The sequence below is a fragment of the Pistacia vera genome, unplaced genomic scaffold, assembly GCF_008641045.1.
Source record: "Pistacia vera cultivar Batoury unplaced genomic scaffold, PisVer_v2 Contig526, whole genome shotgun sequence".
Classification (NCBI taxonomy): Eukaryota; Viridiplantae; Streptophyta; class Magnoliopsida; order Sapindales; family Anacardiaceae; genus Pistacia; species Pistacia vera.
The window spans coordinates 1,020,383-1,035,744 of record NW_022196364.1 but is presented as its reverse complement, the minus strand read 5'-3'; the positions used below and the strand labels follow the sequence as shown (position 1 = coordinate 1,035,744).

Here is a 15,362-nt window from a genome sequence, read left to right as displayed (position 1 = left end):
TCACCGAAAGCTCATGGGAAATTTTATAAAACCCAAAATTAAATTAAAAATAAATAAATCATAATATTTTGATATAATTATCAAATATTTGAAACTCTCCAAAAATATCAGTGTTAGCCTTCATCATAATTGTTGAATGAGACTAATATGAAAACATATTCTAAAAGTTTCTAAATATGACCTAATGTGATCTTCATTTCTATGTTCCCATTAATTCAAAAAGTATGACTAATTAAGCCGTTTTGTTGATAAAGAATCGCACCAACCCGAGTGATCCGATTGACCTTAGTGAAATCAAAACCAATGTGTACGTGATTAAAAATAACTAGCAATTGTATATAAAAAGTGCATAAATGTAAAGAACACAATCAATTTTTAAAGTAGTTCGACAAGTTAGAACTTAAGCTTACGTCCACTGTTTTCTTATTGCTTTAGAGGGCTTACAAGAGATATATAATGCCTAGAACAATTTGCTAACCCCTCTCTCATTGTTGGGGGAGGTTTATATACAAGTTTGTAAAGAAGGAAAGAGAGAAATTATTGGGATTGCAAATCAAATTGAAATTGCAATTTCGATATTCTCATGATTGCTTGCTAAGATCGTACCATCATTGTTGTTAATCTGATCACTTTCGAAATATCCGAGATTTAAGCTTATCTGTGATTTGTCGAAAATTGCCAAAGTTGGTCGCGACTAGCTTATGCTGGGTCAAACTATATCTCGACGAGCTTATGTTGGGTCGGATAAGTGTTGAACCAAACTGATTCTGGGTCGAACTATATCCTCGTGAGATTCTGACTTCTCCGAACTTAATGGAAAAATCACACACAACAACTTTTAAGATGACTAAATCAATGGTTTAAAATATAAAATTCAATTTTTCTGACAAATAATATTAAAATGAAGTGCTAAAGTTAATTTTTTTTTTTTTTAATGTGATTTATGACCTTAATTTGAGTATAGACCTCACTATTTCTCAGGTTAATTTGTTTGATGGGTGATGGTGATTGAAAATACACTTGAACCAAAAATAGAAAAGAAAATTGTAACATTTCAATGAAACTAAAATTAATCTTAATGACTTTGTTATTAGAATTATATGTTATACCAATTAATAAACAATTACCTTAAAATTAATATTAGGAATATATTGAGCTAGAGAAGTATTTTCTCTTAACTATATGAGTAAAACCCTTGTGGTCGGATGACAAATCCTTTAGTCATTCGGGTTAGTTATACTCAAAGAGTCTTGTGTTCGAATTGTAGAAGAGGTACCTATCATATTTATGCACTAGTAGCATTTTGAGCACTTGATTTCTGAAAGAAAAAAAAAATGATAAAGCAAAAGCAGCAGAAGTGAGAAGAAGAAGAAGAAGAAGAAAGCAACTTCATCACTAAGGCGTTCATCTCCATTCTCTGAGGGAGACTGAACTGGATTAAATTAAATTTTAATGCAAAAGAATGTATAGATAGAGTTTATTGGCCAGTTTAGTCAATTCCATCTCCAACTTTATAATAATAATTAGAATAATATAATTCTTCACTGAATTCATAATGTCAAGTTGACAACACAATGCTAGATCTTTTGGTAATATTTTATGTTATACATTTCATGACACTATATTATTGAATTAATACCATTATATATTGAATTAATGATAATCAAATGTTGATAATCAAATGTTGAATTAATGATAATCAAATGTTGATGCCATACTGTCACTCTGAAGTCAACAAGAAGTTTGAATAGAGATGGTAGGTTTTCCACTTGGCATTGATCAAGTTATCCTTGACTAACTCTTCTCCCCCTCCTTTGAGATACCCCTATAAATTATAATCTCGCAAAACCAAAGAGGTCAAATAGAGTCGACGAGGGTCTTCAACGTTCAAATCAATAACACACATCAACTCTTAGAAAAATTAATGACTAACTATTAAATGAAGGAAGAGAACAATGTTATCGACAATTATATGGGTAAAAAATCGTCTTGACGAGATGCCCAATAATAAAATAAACATGTCACGATCCAACGCTTTAGCCCAATTCTAATTAGGCATATGCTTAAAGTCACCTTGTGAACTACCCACGCTATGAGTCGGGTTATCCTATAAGTTAAGCTGAACTGAGTTCCGACCCATTAGCCTACAACAATCCATAAATAGGAAATCAAAATCTTATTTTATTTCCTCTTCTGTTAAGATTTTGAATCTTACTCAAACTAATAAACTTAATCTAATAAAGGCAATTAATCTTATTATTATCTCCCATAGTAGGATTTAGTGTCCTGCTAGGATTCCAACCCCTTAAGTTCACTATATAAACAGAGGTATGTCCTCTCATAATTTATTCAATCTCCACTACTCAAAACCACCTACTTGTTCCTAAGTTTTTGCTCCCGAGAACCCGACACCTTTGTCGTAGATCTGGCCTCCGACACGACTCCAGGTAACCCTTATTTCCCTTAATTCTTATTAAATAGCCTTTTTCAACCATACTGACTTTAGCGTCGAAGTGGCTACAGTAAACACCACCCCGGTGTAGGTTCAGCGGATTGTCAGTAACCTCAACCTCACGGGGTCATATCCTATTTCCGTAACCATGGATTTTTTGCATCTACAACAATGGCATTGGCATAACATCCCACTATGTATAGTTCTCGGGTTATGGACTAGCGCCGATCCTAATTCCTAGGGATATAAGTGTCTATTTTCTATTAAAGTAGCTCTAGGTAATATTTTGAGACGTTCTTTATGCGAGCCTCTTTAAACAAAATTTATTGCTAATGATTCTATGATCCCTAAAAGATATAGTCAATGAGAAATAATTTGGGGATAGACAAATCGGAAAAATGATAATAGTTATAGATACAATTTTCCATTAACAAACACAAAAAATGTAAAATGTTATTATGTAGTATGGGTCAAAAGACATCTTTTATGGCTGAGGTAGTGACTATTTTCCAAGAAAGGGGTGTTGGAATACACTATTGTGATAGCCTATAACGGCGGATTCCCCCACTACATCACAATGCCTCGCTCCTCACACAGAAGCAACTTTAGCTAAATATTTTATGTACGGTGAACGACATATTTTAATCATTTATGATAATCAATAATGTTACAGACATCGGTATTTTTACATCGAAATCTTGTACCGGCTTACGTGTCTCATGATTCACACCAGCAAGCCATACACATTTCACGTTATTAAATTTTTTCTAATGAACGGTCGTTCATCAAATATGGACGACCGTTCACTTACATGGACCCCTGTTCATATTACATGGACAAGAGTCCATGTACTATGGACGGACGTCTCCATCTAAAGGATGCCCGTTCATTAGTGAAAAAATATAAACAAAATTAAGGAACGGCTGTCCATAACTTGGGGACAGCTGTCCTAAAAAATGGATGGGCGTCCTCATATAAGTGGACGCCCGTCCAATATTTTAATAATAAACTTTTATTAAACAAAACTAATGGACCGACCTTCATATGGTAATGGACGCCCGTCCATTAACAATGCTTTAAAAAAAAAAAAAAAAATTTGGACGCCTCATGTGTATGTGTCCAGCCTCTCTCTCTCTTTACGTGTCTGTTTTGTGGGTCTGCCCAACCTCTTCTACCTTCCAACAAACTTTTATTCACACTTTTAAAACTTCCATTATCCAACATTCTCGGTTCTTCTTTCAATATTGTTTGTGGAGCCCCACAATGGAAGGCCATGAGTTCTCAATCCCATCAACACCACCAATATTGCCACCGCTTAACCCTAACCCTCCCTGTCTTTTCACACCTTCACTTCCATCTTCATCACTGCCCCCTCCTCTTGAACCTCAAATACTTCCAGACATTGGCTGGGCTACCCTTTTTTTGGGTCAATCAGGGGTGGGGGGTGACAATGGTCCGATGATGGAAAGTAGTTGTGTGATGGCTGAGAATCGAGGTGAAGAAGAAAAGGGATATAAGGAGAATAAGAGGAAAAGCAACAAAGTGAAAAAAGCGAGCCAGCCTAGGTTTGCGTTTCAGACTAGCAGTGCTGATGATATCCTTGATGATGGTTACAGGTGGAGAAAATATGGACAGAAAGCCGTCAAGAACAGCACATATCCCAGGTGACCACACTTCTTCATATTATGATTCTACTACTTCTTCTTGTTAAATAAAACATGGATCGTTTATATATTGCTTGCATCGCATTCGCATCTTTTTGACAACCATGTTCAATATAATTTTCATTCCTTCTAGACTTTGCACTTCATTTCCTATACTTTTCAGGTTTTTACAGCAAAAATGCCACACTTATACATATTCATGCGTGAAATTAACCAAAATATATTTTTATCTTGCACGCAGAGAGATATATAAATGTAACGTGGTTAGCTCTTTGTGTTTTCTTGATTTTCATATGTAAATATTGTTGAACCAGCATTCTACGGGATGAGTAGTTTATCAACAAGAAGTTCAGTCTAATATCTATTCTCTCCTTCACGTTTACCTCAAAGCACTTCTTTTTCATAAAAATGGACAAAAGGAGCTACTACCGCTGCACACATCACACATGCAACCTTAAGAAGCTGGTACAAAGGCTATCAAAAGACACGAGCATTGTGATTACAACTTATGCTTTACTTTAGGGACGGCCGTCCATTACTTGTGGACGGGCGTCCAAATTTTTTTTTTAAACCATTGTTAATGGACGGGCATTCATATGGTCGTGTCTATTAATTTTGTTTTATAAAATTTTATTATTAAAATTTTGGACGGGCGTCCATTATATGTGGACGCCCATCCATTTTTTGGGACGATCGTCCCTTAATTTTGTTTATATTTTTTCACTAATGAATGGGCGTCCTTTAGATGGAGACGTCCGTCCATAGTACATAAACTCTTGTCCATATAATATGAACGTGGATCCATGTAAGTGAACGGCCGTCCGTATTTGATGAACGACCGTTCAATAGAAAAAAATTTAATAACGTAAAACGTGTTTGGTTTGCTGGTGTGAATCATGGGACACGTAGGCCGGTACAAGATTTTGGTGTAAAAATGCCGGTGTCCGTAGCATGATTGTATGATAATCCTTCCAAACAAGTACATGCTTATTGAAAAATATCTCTTCTATTACAAAATCTGCCCATCGCGAAGCAAATCCAAGAGATGTAGGGGTGTTTGTTTCTCTATTTTGGGTAGGATTTGTTTCCTATTTTGAAAATCTTATTCTATTCTATTTAACTATTTTTAAACCCCCTGAGTTTGTTAATTTAACTAAACACCCTCAATAAAAAGTTTAAAAATTGACAAAAACACCCCACCCACCCACATTTTCTAGACTTTGGGCACCACTACTAGAATCTGGCGTAATGGTGCACTACCAGCTGGATTTAGCCTGTAGTGCATCGATCTAGCCTTTTTGGCCAGATCTACCACGGATCTAGTTGAAAAAGACTAGATCTCGTCGTAGAACTAACCTTTTCGGCTATATCTATGGTGGATCTGGTTGGAAAATGTCATATCGATGCACGACTAGCTAGATCCAACTAATTGTGTGCCATTACAGCGACTTCCAACCACCCTCCGACGATGGTGATCAGTTGTTGGCTTTTAATAGGGTGGGTGTATGTGTTTTTTTTAATTTTCAATATTTTATTATAGAAGTGTTTAGCTAAATTAATAAACCTAGAGTGGTGTTTTTGTTAATTTTTAAATTCTACCTCATAATAACTATCCAACTCAACTATTTTAACAATCCTATCCAAAATAATAAAACAAACACACCCTAAAGATGTTGATTGCATTCACAACTTTTGAAACAAGCCACTAAATAACTTAGGTCAATAATTATATGCTTGAATTATATAGAGATTAAAGAACTTATATACAAATGAAAGTTTGCTACAAATTAAAGTTCTATATGGCTATGGTATTTTAACAAAATTTCAAATATAGGAGTTTAAAAAAATGATTCAAAAAATAATAATAATAAATAATATTATATTAATATTTGAAAAGAAAGACAATTTAGTAATCTATATAACATACACACCTATTTATCTTTCCAACCAAACATATTATTCACTAATTTATTCGAATCAACCAAACACATTTTCTAAATATTTCTAATAATCTTTAAGGTGATCTATCTTTCCGTTAATATAACATCCCCCTATAAGAAAATATTATATGATCCAAACACCCCTATGAAATAACATTTAACATAGAATATCATGTTCGTAACATTGACGGTTCGTAACATTGAAGGTTATAATGAAAACGTCACAAATATGATGTTTCAAGTATTGAAATCTAATAACAAATACGCAAAATTATACACTAACTTTCCTTATCCAGAAGTTCCAAATGAAATACTTACAGAAGAGATGTTTCACGAATAAACACATTGAAATTCCTCTCTATACACTCAGGATGAAAAATTCAATTGTCTAATATTACTTGTATACAATGAAAACATCTCCAACACTAAAAGTTCTACTTCAGTTGGAGTTTCAAAATGCTGCCAAAATCAATAAATTAAGTTGTTGTTTCATCTTCAGTGGCAGAATAGAAAAAGCTATGCACATATGAAATACAAGGCAGAATGAGTAGTATAATTCTCCCAGTTTCGGTAAGTGAAGATATTTCCTACCTTCCCTCGGATATTGCATCTCTGAATTGGCTGATATTTAGTGGAGAATGTAATGGCTTGACTCCTGGGCTGAGATCAGTTGGATTGTCACTTTTATTCTTGGTGTAACTTGCTGAAGATGAAGATGTGCCAATATCGTCATTTGTAAAGGTATTTGTTACATCATTAAAATCCCAATCAGACAAATAACTTGGCTTTGATGTAACAGCTCCCACTTCTATGTCTCCAGTAAGCATGTTCACAACGCGTGACATGGGTGGCCGTAACATTGGTGATGCTTGAGTGCACAAGAGAGCCACTGCTATTACTCGAAGAGCTTCATTTTCATCGAACTCTGTCAGTGTGGCATCAACCAGCCCCAAACTTTGGTTGCTTTCATGCAGACTCCAGGCCTAGAAGTGTAATACAGACGATTAAAAAAATTAAGAGTACATTAAACTAGGGTACATGGAAGAAAGCAAACAAACAAATCAAAATTAATGTAATTGTCTCTACCCATTCAAGAAGATAAACTTTTTCCCTATCCAAGCTAGTATCAGAGTTTGCTCTCCCACTAATAATCTCCAAAGCAACAACACCAAAACTGAATACATCAGCCTTTTCTGTCAGGTGTCCACGCATTGCATACTCCGGTGCCAGATAGCCACTGCAAGATAATAAGTGTTTCGAAAGGTTAGAATCCAAAAGTCTGTCTAAATACGTGATTGTGTCAAACTGAAACTGAAAGCAGGCCTATACAATGTGCCCATGCATTGACAATGTGAAAACATTCTGAATTTAGAAACTTATATAAATACAAAGCCATTGAATGACATATCTACTCCAAAGAAATTATTCTAGCATCTATGACTAGGTGACGATAAAAAATGATGGTTACTTCCATGATGACATGTATAAATTACACTACACAGCACATTCCAAAACAAGCTACAATGGAAGAAAGGTAATCAAGAAATGATCGGAGGAGTTTACATGGTCCCTGCAACTCCTGTGCTGATGTGAGTTTTCTTATCATCAACCAGCTTGGCCAATCCAAAATCTGAAATCTTGGGAGAGAGTTCTGTATCAAGTAAAATATTACTTGCTTTGACATCTCGATGTACAATCTTCGGCCTTGACTCCTCGTGAAGATATGCCAAACCTCTTGCGGTTCCCAAGCATATCTTAAATCGGGTGGGCCAATCAAGATGTAACACCCTTTTTCCTGCAGAAATGGGGCACAATCATTAAGAACTTTAACAGTTACAGAAATGGAAAATTGAGTATTCAGGAATAATAATCTCCAGGAATGATTTGGAGCTCATTAAACCATTGACAATCTGCTCTAGAAAAACCTGTTGCTTGCTCTAAGAAATTTAGCTAGCTATTTTTATATCTTCTTTAGAGCTGTGATGTTGTCACTAAAGGCATATTACAAAGCAGAAAATATTTCATTCTTTAAACTTTGGACTGGTTAAAATACTTGAAAGTCATCAAAATTGTACTCTGTACTGCCAAATTTATAGTTAATAAGTGACCATAGATCATACAAGAAAGATCACATGTACAATGTTTCAGTTGCTTGCAAGAAAACTAAGATAGAAAATTGTAAAACTAAGTTTGATTATGAAATGGCAGTTTCCTCATACCAAATAATGCTTGATCGAGGCTTTTGTTTTCATGATATTCATAAACAAGAAGGCGCCTTGTTCCTTCAATGCAGCATCCATACAATTTCACAAGATTGCGATGTTGCACTGCAGTTATGGCAGCAATCTCGTTAATAAACTGATTTTTCCCCTGGTGGGATCCTTTTGAAAGTTGCTTCACAGCTATCACCCTTCCATCAGAAAGTGTACCCTGTAGTGCCAGATTTAACAACATAAATCATATCTACTCCTTGGTGAAAATGCAAAAACTAAAACCGACCTAGTTTTCCTGTTATATTGCTATCTATGACCACGCATTAGATATAATCCATTGCAACCCAAGATTCCAGTAAACTATCTATAAGTTGTAACTTCTAAATGTAGGACATAGAGGTTACCTTATAAACTGGTCCAAATCCTCCCTCTCCTAGCTTATTTGAAACATCGAAGTCTTTTGTTGCAGATTTCAACTCGGCGTAAGTAAAAGTCTTCGGTTTAGGTCCTATTCCAAGTAGTACTGCATATTGAAGCAAGACAAATGATTACATAACCTTGAAGGACTTGCAGTGGAAGAGAAGAATTACAGTAGCAGCTTTCCCTGTCTTATGGAATACACTACTGCTAGCCCATATTTTATCATTGTTGTAACAATGAGATATTATAGATCCAGTATTTATGTTTCAAGAGTGCTAGAACACAATTCAACACTTCTGTTACAACCATATTCTGGTATCTACTTTTCTCAGATGCCCAGAGAACCTTTAACTTTGAGCAGAAGTGAATAATGCAAATTAATTGATTTTCATGAAGAAACTTGGTTTCAGAGATTTTATGACTAACTTTACTGTTAAATTCTATTGGGTTCTCTTACCTTCCGTATCATCTTTGTCTTTTCTCATCCTCAAGTAAAAAACTAAAAATGTCAGTATGACGCCCAAAATCACAAGAGGGACTGTAATACCAACAATCAGCCCAATCTGGTTCTTCTTTTGATCAAGACCAACAGTTGGTTTGAATTCTGAGTAAAATTCAGTGAGAAGTATAACAGCAGATTAGCACATTTATAGTAATTCATCTAAAAAGAAGATTCAGAAAGATCACATAGTTTACCTGGAGTGACACTAACAGCTGAAATTAATGGTCCATAACTACCTGCGGCAGGTACACAGCAGGTCCCTTTACCAGTCCAAAATAGGTGAATCTCAAGATGGTTATCAGTCACATTAGCATCAAAGCTTGTGCGAATTGCTCTTCTAACCCCACCTGCCTCCTTTGTTATGTCAAAATCCTTCAATTGGCGAGTTCCCTACATGATATTTGATGAGAGACAGTATTATATTTTTCAGTGTAAAAATAAATAGTTGGCATTGTAATAGTAGAATCAGTAAAGGGCAAGGGTATGTTTCACAGGATCTCTAAATTACAATTTGATGAACGAATGTTTACCTGAATATATACATCAAAAACACGCCTTCCAAGACTCCCCCATTTTCTTGAGGTTCGATCTTCATAAATTATTTCAGCAAAGAACAAGCTTACATTGTAAACCCCATTCTCAAGACCAAGTCCATAATATCTGAGTGACCCAGGGGATTGTCTTGCTGTCTGATAAAGATCTGGTGTTGTAGTGTTAATCACTTCTGAGCCAGTATTTTGAGGAAGTGTGTTAAATTGTCCCTCAGAAAACAAGCCCACATTACTAACTGCCCATTTTTCAGAATTTAACACATTAAAAGAAGCTCCACCATCGTCGGCTTCATACACTATATTACCGACTCTCAACTGTTTACCACCACACTTGATTGCTAACCTTGAATCTGCAAATGCAAAAAATAAAAGCTCTAATGATAATATTAATCTGAATACAGCAAAGATTCAGACAAAATTTGAGAATTACTTTTATTTTAATAACTTCCAGTAACTTAATACAAAGATCATCACTAAATCAAACTAAAACAGATGTAAACACATTTATCAGACATGGAGCTTGATGGAGAGCTATTATNTAAATAGAAGAAGTAAAATGTACAATTCCTCCTGTCAATTGATAGAATTAGGGTTCAAAATTAGGTTATTTCAATAGAAATCGAAGATTAATTTATGAGATTGAAAACCCACCTGCTTGACTTTCGTTTGATTCAAGTTTCTCCTGCATACATATAAAACAATAAAGTTAACAAAAGGAAGGAGAAACAAAGAATCATTAGTTCAAATGTTTTCGAAATTCAGATCTAATGTTGAAGAGCAATAAATATATCATTAATATTTACCTACTAACTGACGAAGAAGAAGAGAGATTGATTAGTCATAACTAATTTTCGGTTGATTTGATAATCTTTCCGTCTATTGTAATCCGCGGGACATGAGAAATCTTGGACCAATCTTCACCTGTTTCTTGTTCGCATCTTTCGCTCAGTTTAGGACAGCCTCTAATTATAGGTTCTCTCAACGCGATGAGACAATCCATATCCTTGGGTAAAGATGACAATTCTGGACAATTTACAACAACAAGAACTTTAAGTTTTTGCATCGACTCTGGTAGTGCCTTCAAGTTGGAACAATTTAGAATCTCCAAACTCCCCAAAGTGTTAGTGGAACACTGAATAAGCCATTGCGGGAATTCCACCAATTGTGGTAATTCTTCAAATCGAAGGTGAGGCCATGTGCTATTGAGTTCATAATGATTGTCTTGCTTATCCGATCCTATGCTCAAATCAAGATTAAGCCTTTTACAACTTATCAAACCAAGATCTTCTAATGAGCTCAGGTTTCTCACACCATGTGGTAATGATATAAGTCTTGGACATTCATAAATCCATAGCGATCGAAGACCTTTGAGGCAACCAATATCTTCAAACAAATATTCTAAATTATTGCATTTGCAAATCGTCAAATGTCGAAGAGAATTCAAGCAACCAATACCATTGGTTGGTAGATGCTTTTGGAGGGTAGTTAATGAGAGACATCTAAGACTAATTAAGTATTTTACATCTCTTGTTAACGTTTTTAATTCCTCACAACCCGTTAGTGATATATTTCGCAAATTTTGCAATTTGTAAATGGAACTTGGGAGTTCTTTTATTTTAGGGTTGGATCCTAGATCAAGATGTCTCAAATGCTTCAAATTACCAATTCTTTTAGGCACTACTTCAATATTTGAAGAAAATAAATTTAACATCCGCAAGAATTTACACCTTGAGACTATTAATTCCAAAAATGATTGGCTAATACCAGTACTTTCACTAGTAATTGGATAAAAAGTAATGCTTCTCAGATGAGCCCAGTTAGGTAAAATGTTTGGAACATCTATTATAGGTGCATCAACAGAATGAAATGATAAGTGTCGATGACTTTTGATACAAATTTGGTTCGTGGATTTCACTATTAAGCACTCATTTCTCATCAATGATGTGGCAAGCTCTTGCATGAGATCATGAATTTTAAACATGTACAAATTCTCATGAAGTCGTACAATATCTTGGAAAAAAGATCTCAACATCAATTCTCTTACATATTGTTTACCAATATTTTCCAAATCTTGATTTTCATTGTGGGATTGAAGAAGCCCATGGGCCATCCAAATCTGAACCAATTCAGTACTATAAAAATGATGGTCTTTTGGAAAAAGGGAACAACAAAGAAAACATTGTTTCAAGTGAGGTGGCAGATGATTATAACTGATTCTTAAAGCATTTAAAATGTCATTTTCATTTTGATCCAACTTCCAAATCTCATTATCCCTCAAATTTTTCCAATCTTGTTCAGAAGTTGAGGAATAAAGTAGACTTCCTAACGCTCTTACTGCCAATGGAACACCTCTACATTTTTTTACAATTTCTATTCCAATTTCCACAAGGTTGGGATGTTGCTTTTCTCTCCCTTCTTTAAAAGCACATTTAACAAACACTGACAAACAATCATCAAGAGAAAGACCTTCTAACCTGTATGTAGGTACAGTGCCCATAATTGAGGCAACACGATCACTGCGTGTAGTTACGATAATTTTACTTCCACTAACACATTCCCTCAATAAATTTTTTAATTCAAACCACAACCCATAATCTTCATTCCAAACATCATCCAAAACTAACAAATATTTTTCATGGCTTAAGATATCACGTAGGATATTTTGCAATTGGTCAATACTCTTGTCAACATATTTTTTCTGAGTTACAGATTCGATGATGTCAATTAATAGTTTTTTCAAAACAAACTCATCTGACACACATACCCATATTTTCAACTTAAAATATTCACCCACTATTTTATCATTGTACACCAATTTGCCAAGTGCGGTTTTTCCTAGGCCTCCTATTCCAACAATAGGAATGACAGAAACATTTTCATGGCCATGACTTGGACGTAACAGTAATTTCATAATCTTCTCTTTATCTTTATCCCTACCAATAACATCTGAAGCACGCACAAATGAGTGAGTTTCCCTCTCCCTCTCCCTCTCCCAACCTATAACTTGATTGCTATCAACTTTCTCAATGAGATTAAAATTATCCTTATCAACTGCTATTTTTGCTAACCTCTTTTTAATCTCCTTAATTTTATGCCCCAACGTAAAACGGAAAGCAATTGGATTTGAGGATGAAAAAAAGTGGCGTACCTTTCTTGTACTACTTTGGCTATTCACCACTTGTTTACGCAAACCTTCTACCTCAATCTCGTCTAAAATATCTTTAGCATCATAGCAGATCTCCTTAAGCTTTCCCAGCCAAACTTTGAGCTTCTCACTATGGATCTGCTTGTCCTCAGCATCTAAGAGAACAGCTTTGATAGTGGTTAAGGTGTCAACAAGCTCTTGTGCATCTTTTTGGACACCCCATGCAAGGCCCATTTCATTGGAAGCAAGGGACGATAGCTTATCCAAGAGCTCCTCAGCAATAACAGAGACGATTGTTTCTGCCATATCTTTGAAAGAAAAGAAAATTGCAGGATTTTGTGTTTGTGAAGTAGTGAAGTTTGAATTGTTGTATTAGTCGCAAAAATACACATATGCTTATCAATGGTTGGTCCAGTTATCCCAACTGGAGCTGAATTAACAAACAATTTATAAAGCCATAGTAGCTCTATATTTAAGCAAATATGCACGGAGAAAGTAAATTGATAGTACACCAATTTTAGAAAAATAATATACATCAGAAAGAAAGACGCTTACAGCGCGGAGCATTCTTATTGCAGAGAAAGTCTCTGCAGACAGTTCAATCCTAGGAGACTGCTGGCAAGCACAGAGAACATTACCATTATCTTTGTTAAGCAGCATATTCCCTTGCCGAGGTTTCATATTCTAGTAATTTTTTTTCTTTAAGTGAGAGCCTTTTTTCGAAAATAAAATCTAATACCTATTTATAAAAAATGAAACTATAACTAACCTGATGTTTGAGCTTTCAAATGTAAAATTGTTGCCACTAATTCCTGTTCAATTCAATGCAAAGATAAATTATTACTTCAAAGTTTGAAGTATACTAACTAGAGATATACTATATTAAAATCAGAGCATGACAAATAATCAACTATGTTAAAAGAACATCAGAAATGAGCTGCGACTTTATTGTACGCCAAATGGTTATTCCAAGTGACATTTGTTGGACATCGAAATTCAAGCACATCAGCAATTAGTCGGGCGCTGTTAAGTATTTTGATAATTGTCACATGATAGAGAAAACTGAATCACTAAAGTGCTAAGTGTAGCCATGAAAATGAATACTCAACAATTTCTCATATGTCACTCTGGTTCTCTTGAACTGGCATGATTGTCGTAAATTTTATTATGATTAATTCATACAATCCATGTAAACATATAATCTATTAACAAAACAAGGAAAGAGGATTATTGAGCTCCACAATGCCTAGGTCCAAAGCAAGTTTTGATTTTTGAAATGAAGATGGAAAACTAAGTATTATGGTTCAAGAGCATACAGCTGTTTGAACCTGTAGACACCCACATGGAAAAGTTCCGCTAGATAAATTGCAAGATAATCTCTGCAGGTATATTAACACCAGTTAGAAGGAATAATATGCAGCAACATACAGATCTAAAAAGGAACAAATCACTCGAGATTTTCAATTGCTTTCATCAATTACTTGTTTAAAAAAGTGATTAAACTAACTATATTAATTTTTGACTTTTAAATGGGGTGGCCTATTTCCAAGATAAATATCAGAGGCACTAGTCCCTTTTCATTCTTCTTCCTTGTACATGGAAAAATTTTGTATGAAGATATTTATTAACCTATTCATGAACATTTGGCACCAAATCTCTCCACTCTTCTAAATTGAAGCTCTAAAACTTTCAAGGCGATACAACAAAATGGACATATAACATCCATCTAACTAGACAAGATATATAGGGCATAAATTCTCAGTTAACTTAAATAAGGCTTAGATGTTTTGAAGATATAGAGTATTTTGCTGAGGAAGGTTCCTGACAGCAATCGTTTTCCAAGAAACCTAGTGAGAGAAGCAAAAACACAAGTGATGTACAATTAATGAAACAAGAAGGATCAGAGAAAATCTAAAATAAGAAACTAAATAACTTAAATACAAAGTACTCAAATCTAGAAATCGAATAGGGAAGCTTTCAATAAATTACAAGTGAGTAAGAGAATCGACACAAATTAAAGCACTTGGATTTGAATAATTAAGTTGTTGAAACTCAAATCCCTGCAGATAAGAAAATACTAACCTACAGTGTCTGTAAACTTGGAGACAAGGGTGTGTTGAGGCAAGATGATTACTGCAAACTGAGCTTGAGATCTTAACAAGAAGCGAAATTTAAACACTCAGATATTCTTTCAAAATCTGACTTCTCTACTTTCCCTTTGATTGAAAGTGAAATAGAACGGCAGCATTAAGATATGCGTATTTTGGAATTGATTATAATACATATTATAGATTATTTTCTAATAAATTTAATTAATAATGGAGCTTAAAAATATTTACTAGGGTTTAATACCACCACTCAATAAAGAAAAATTTCAAATTACCCAAATTAATCCAAATGGATCGTGAAATTATCAAGAAATGGCGTTGTGAAACGTCCATTGATCATGTTTTAAGAGGTATTTATGGTTTGTGT

General features: G+C 34.6%; 2 protein-coding genes across 2 annotated transcripts; both read right to left on the bottom strand.

Annotated features, from left to right (window-relative positions):
* Window positions 1–6,239: 6,239 nt before the first annotated feature.
* Window positions 6,240–10,257, bottom strand: LOC116107054 (probable LRR receptor-like serine/threonine-protein kinase At1g56140). The gene is made up of 9 exons (XM_031393347.1): window positions 10,233–10,257; window positions 9,722–10,092; window positions 9,386–9,581; window positions 9,147–9,293; window positions 8,674–8,792; window positions 8,276–8,486; window positions 7,620–7,851; window positions 7,143–7,293; window positions 6,240–7,039 (listed from the first exon to the last, which is right to left on the bottom strand). Exons 1-9 carry the CDS (start codon window positions 10,255–10,257, stop codon window positions 6,644–6,646), a joined length of 1,848 nt encoding a protein of 615 aa, XP_031249207.1. The 3' UTR covers window positions 6,240–6,643.
* Window positions 10,258–11,376: 1,119 nt separating this feature from the next.
* Window positions 11,377–13,193, bottom strand: LOC116107052 (putative disease resistance protein RGA3). The gene is made up of 2 exons (XM_031393346.1): window positions 11,507–13,193; window positions 11,377–11,393 (listed from the first exon to the last, which is right to left on the bottom strand). The coding sequence occupies exons 1-2, from the start codon at window positions 13,191–13,193 to the stop codon at window positions 11,377–11,379; spliced, it is 1,704 nt and encodes a 567-aa protein (XP_031249206.1).
* Window positions 13,194–15,362: the final 2,169 nt, after the last annotated feature.

Bases quoted from the DNA above. Each gene is read 5' to 3' on its own strand.
- LOC116107054 (XM_031393347.1), bottom strand. From the start codon at position 10,257: ATGTCTGATAAATGTGTTTACATCT. The intron at 10,093-10,232 runs GTTTTAGTTTGA...TTGCATTTGCAG, and splicing joins TGATAAATGTGTTTACATCT to ATTCAAGGTTAGCAATCAAG. The intron at 9,294-9,385 runs GTAAACTATGTG...AATTTTACTCAG, and splicing joins AGCTGTTAGTGTCACTCCAG to AATTCAAACCAACTGTTGGT.
- LOC116107052 (XM_031393346.1), bottom strand. From the start codon at position 13,193: ATGGCAGAAACAATCGTCTCTGTTATTGCTGAGGAGCTCTTGGATAAG.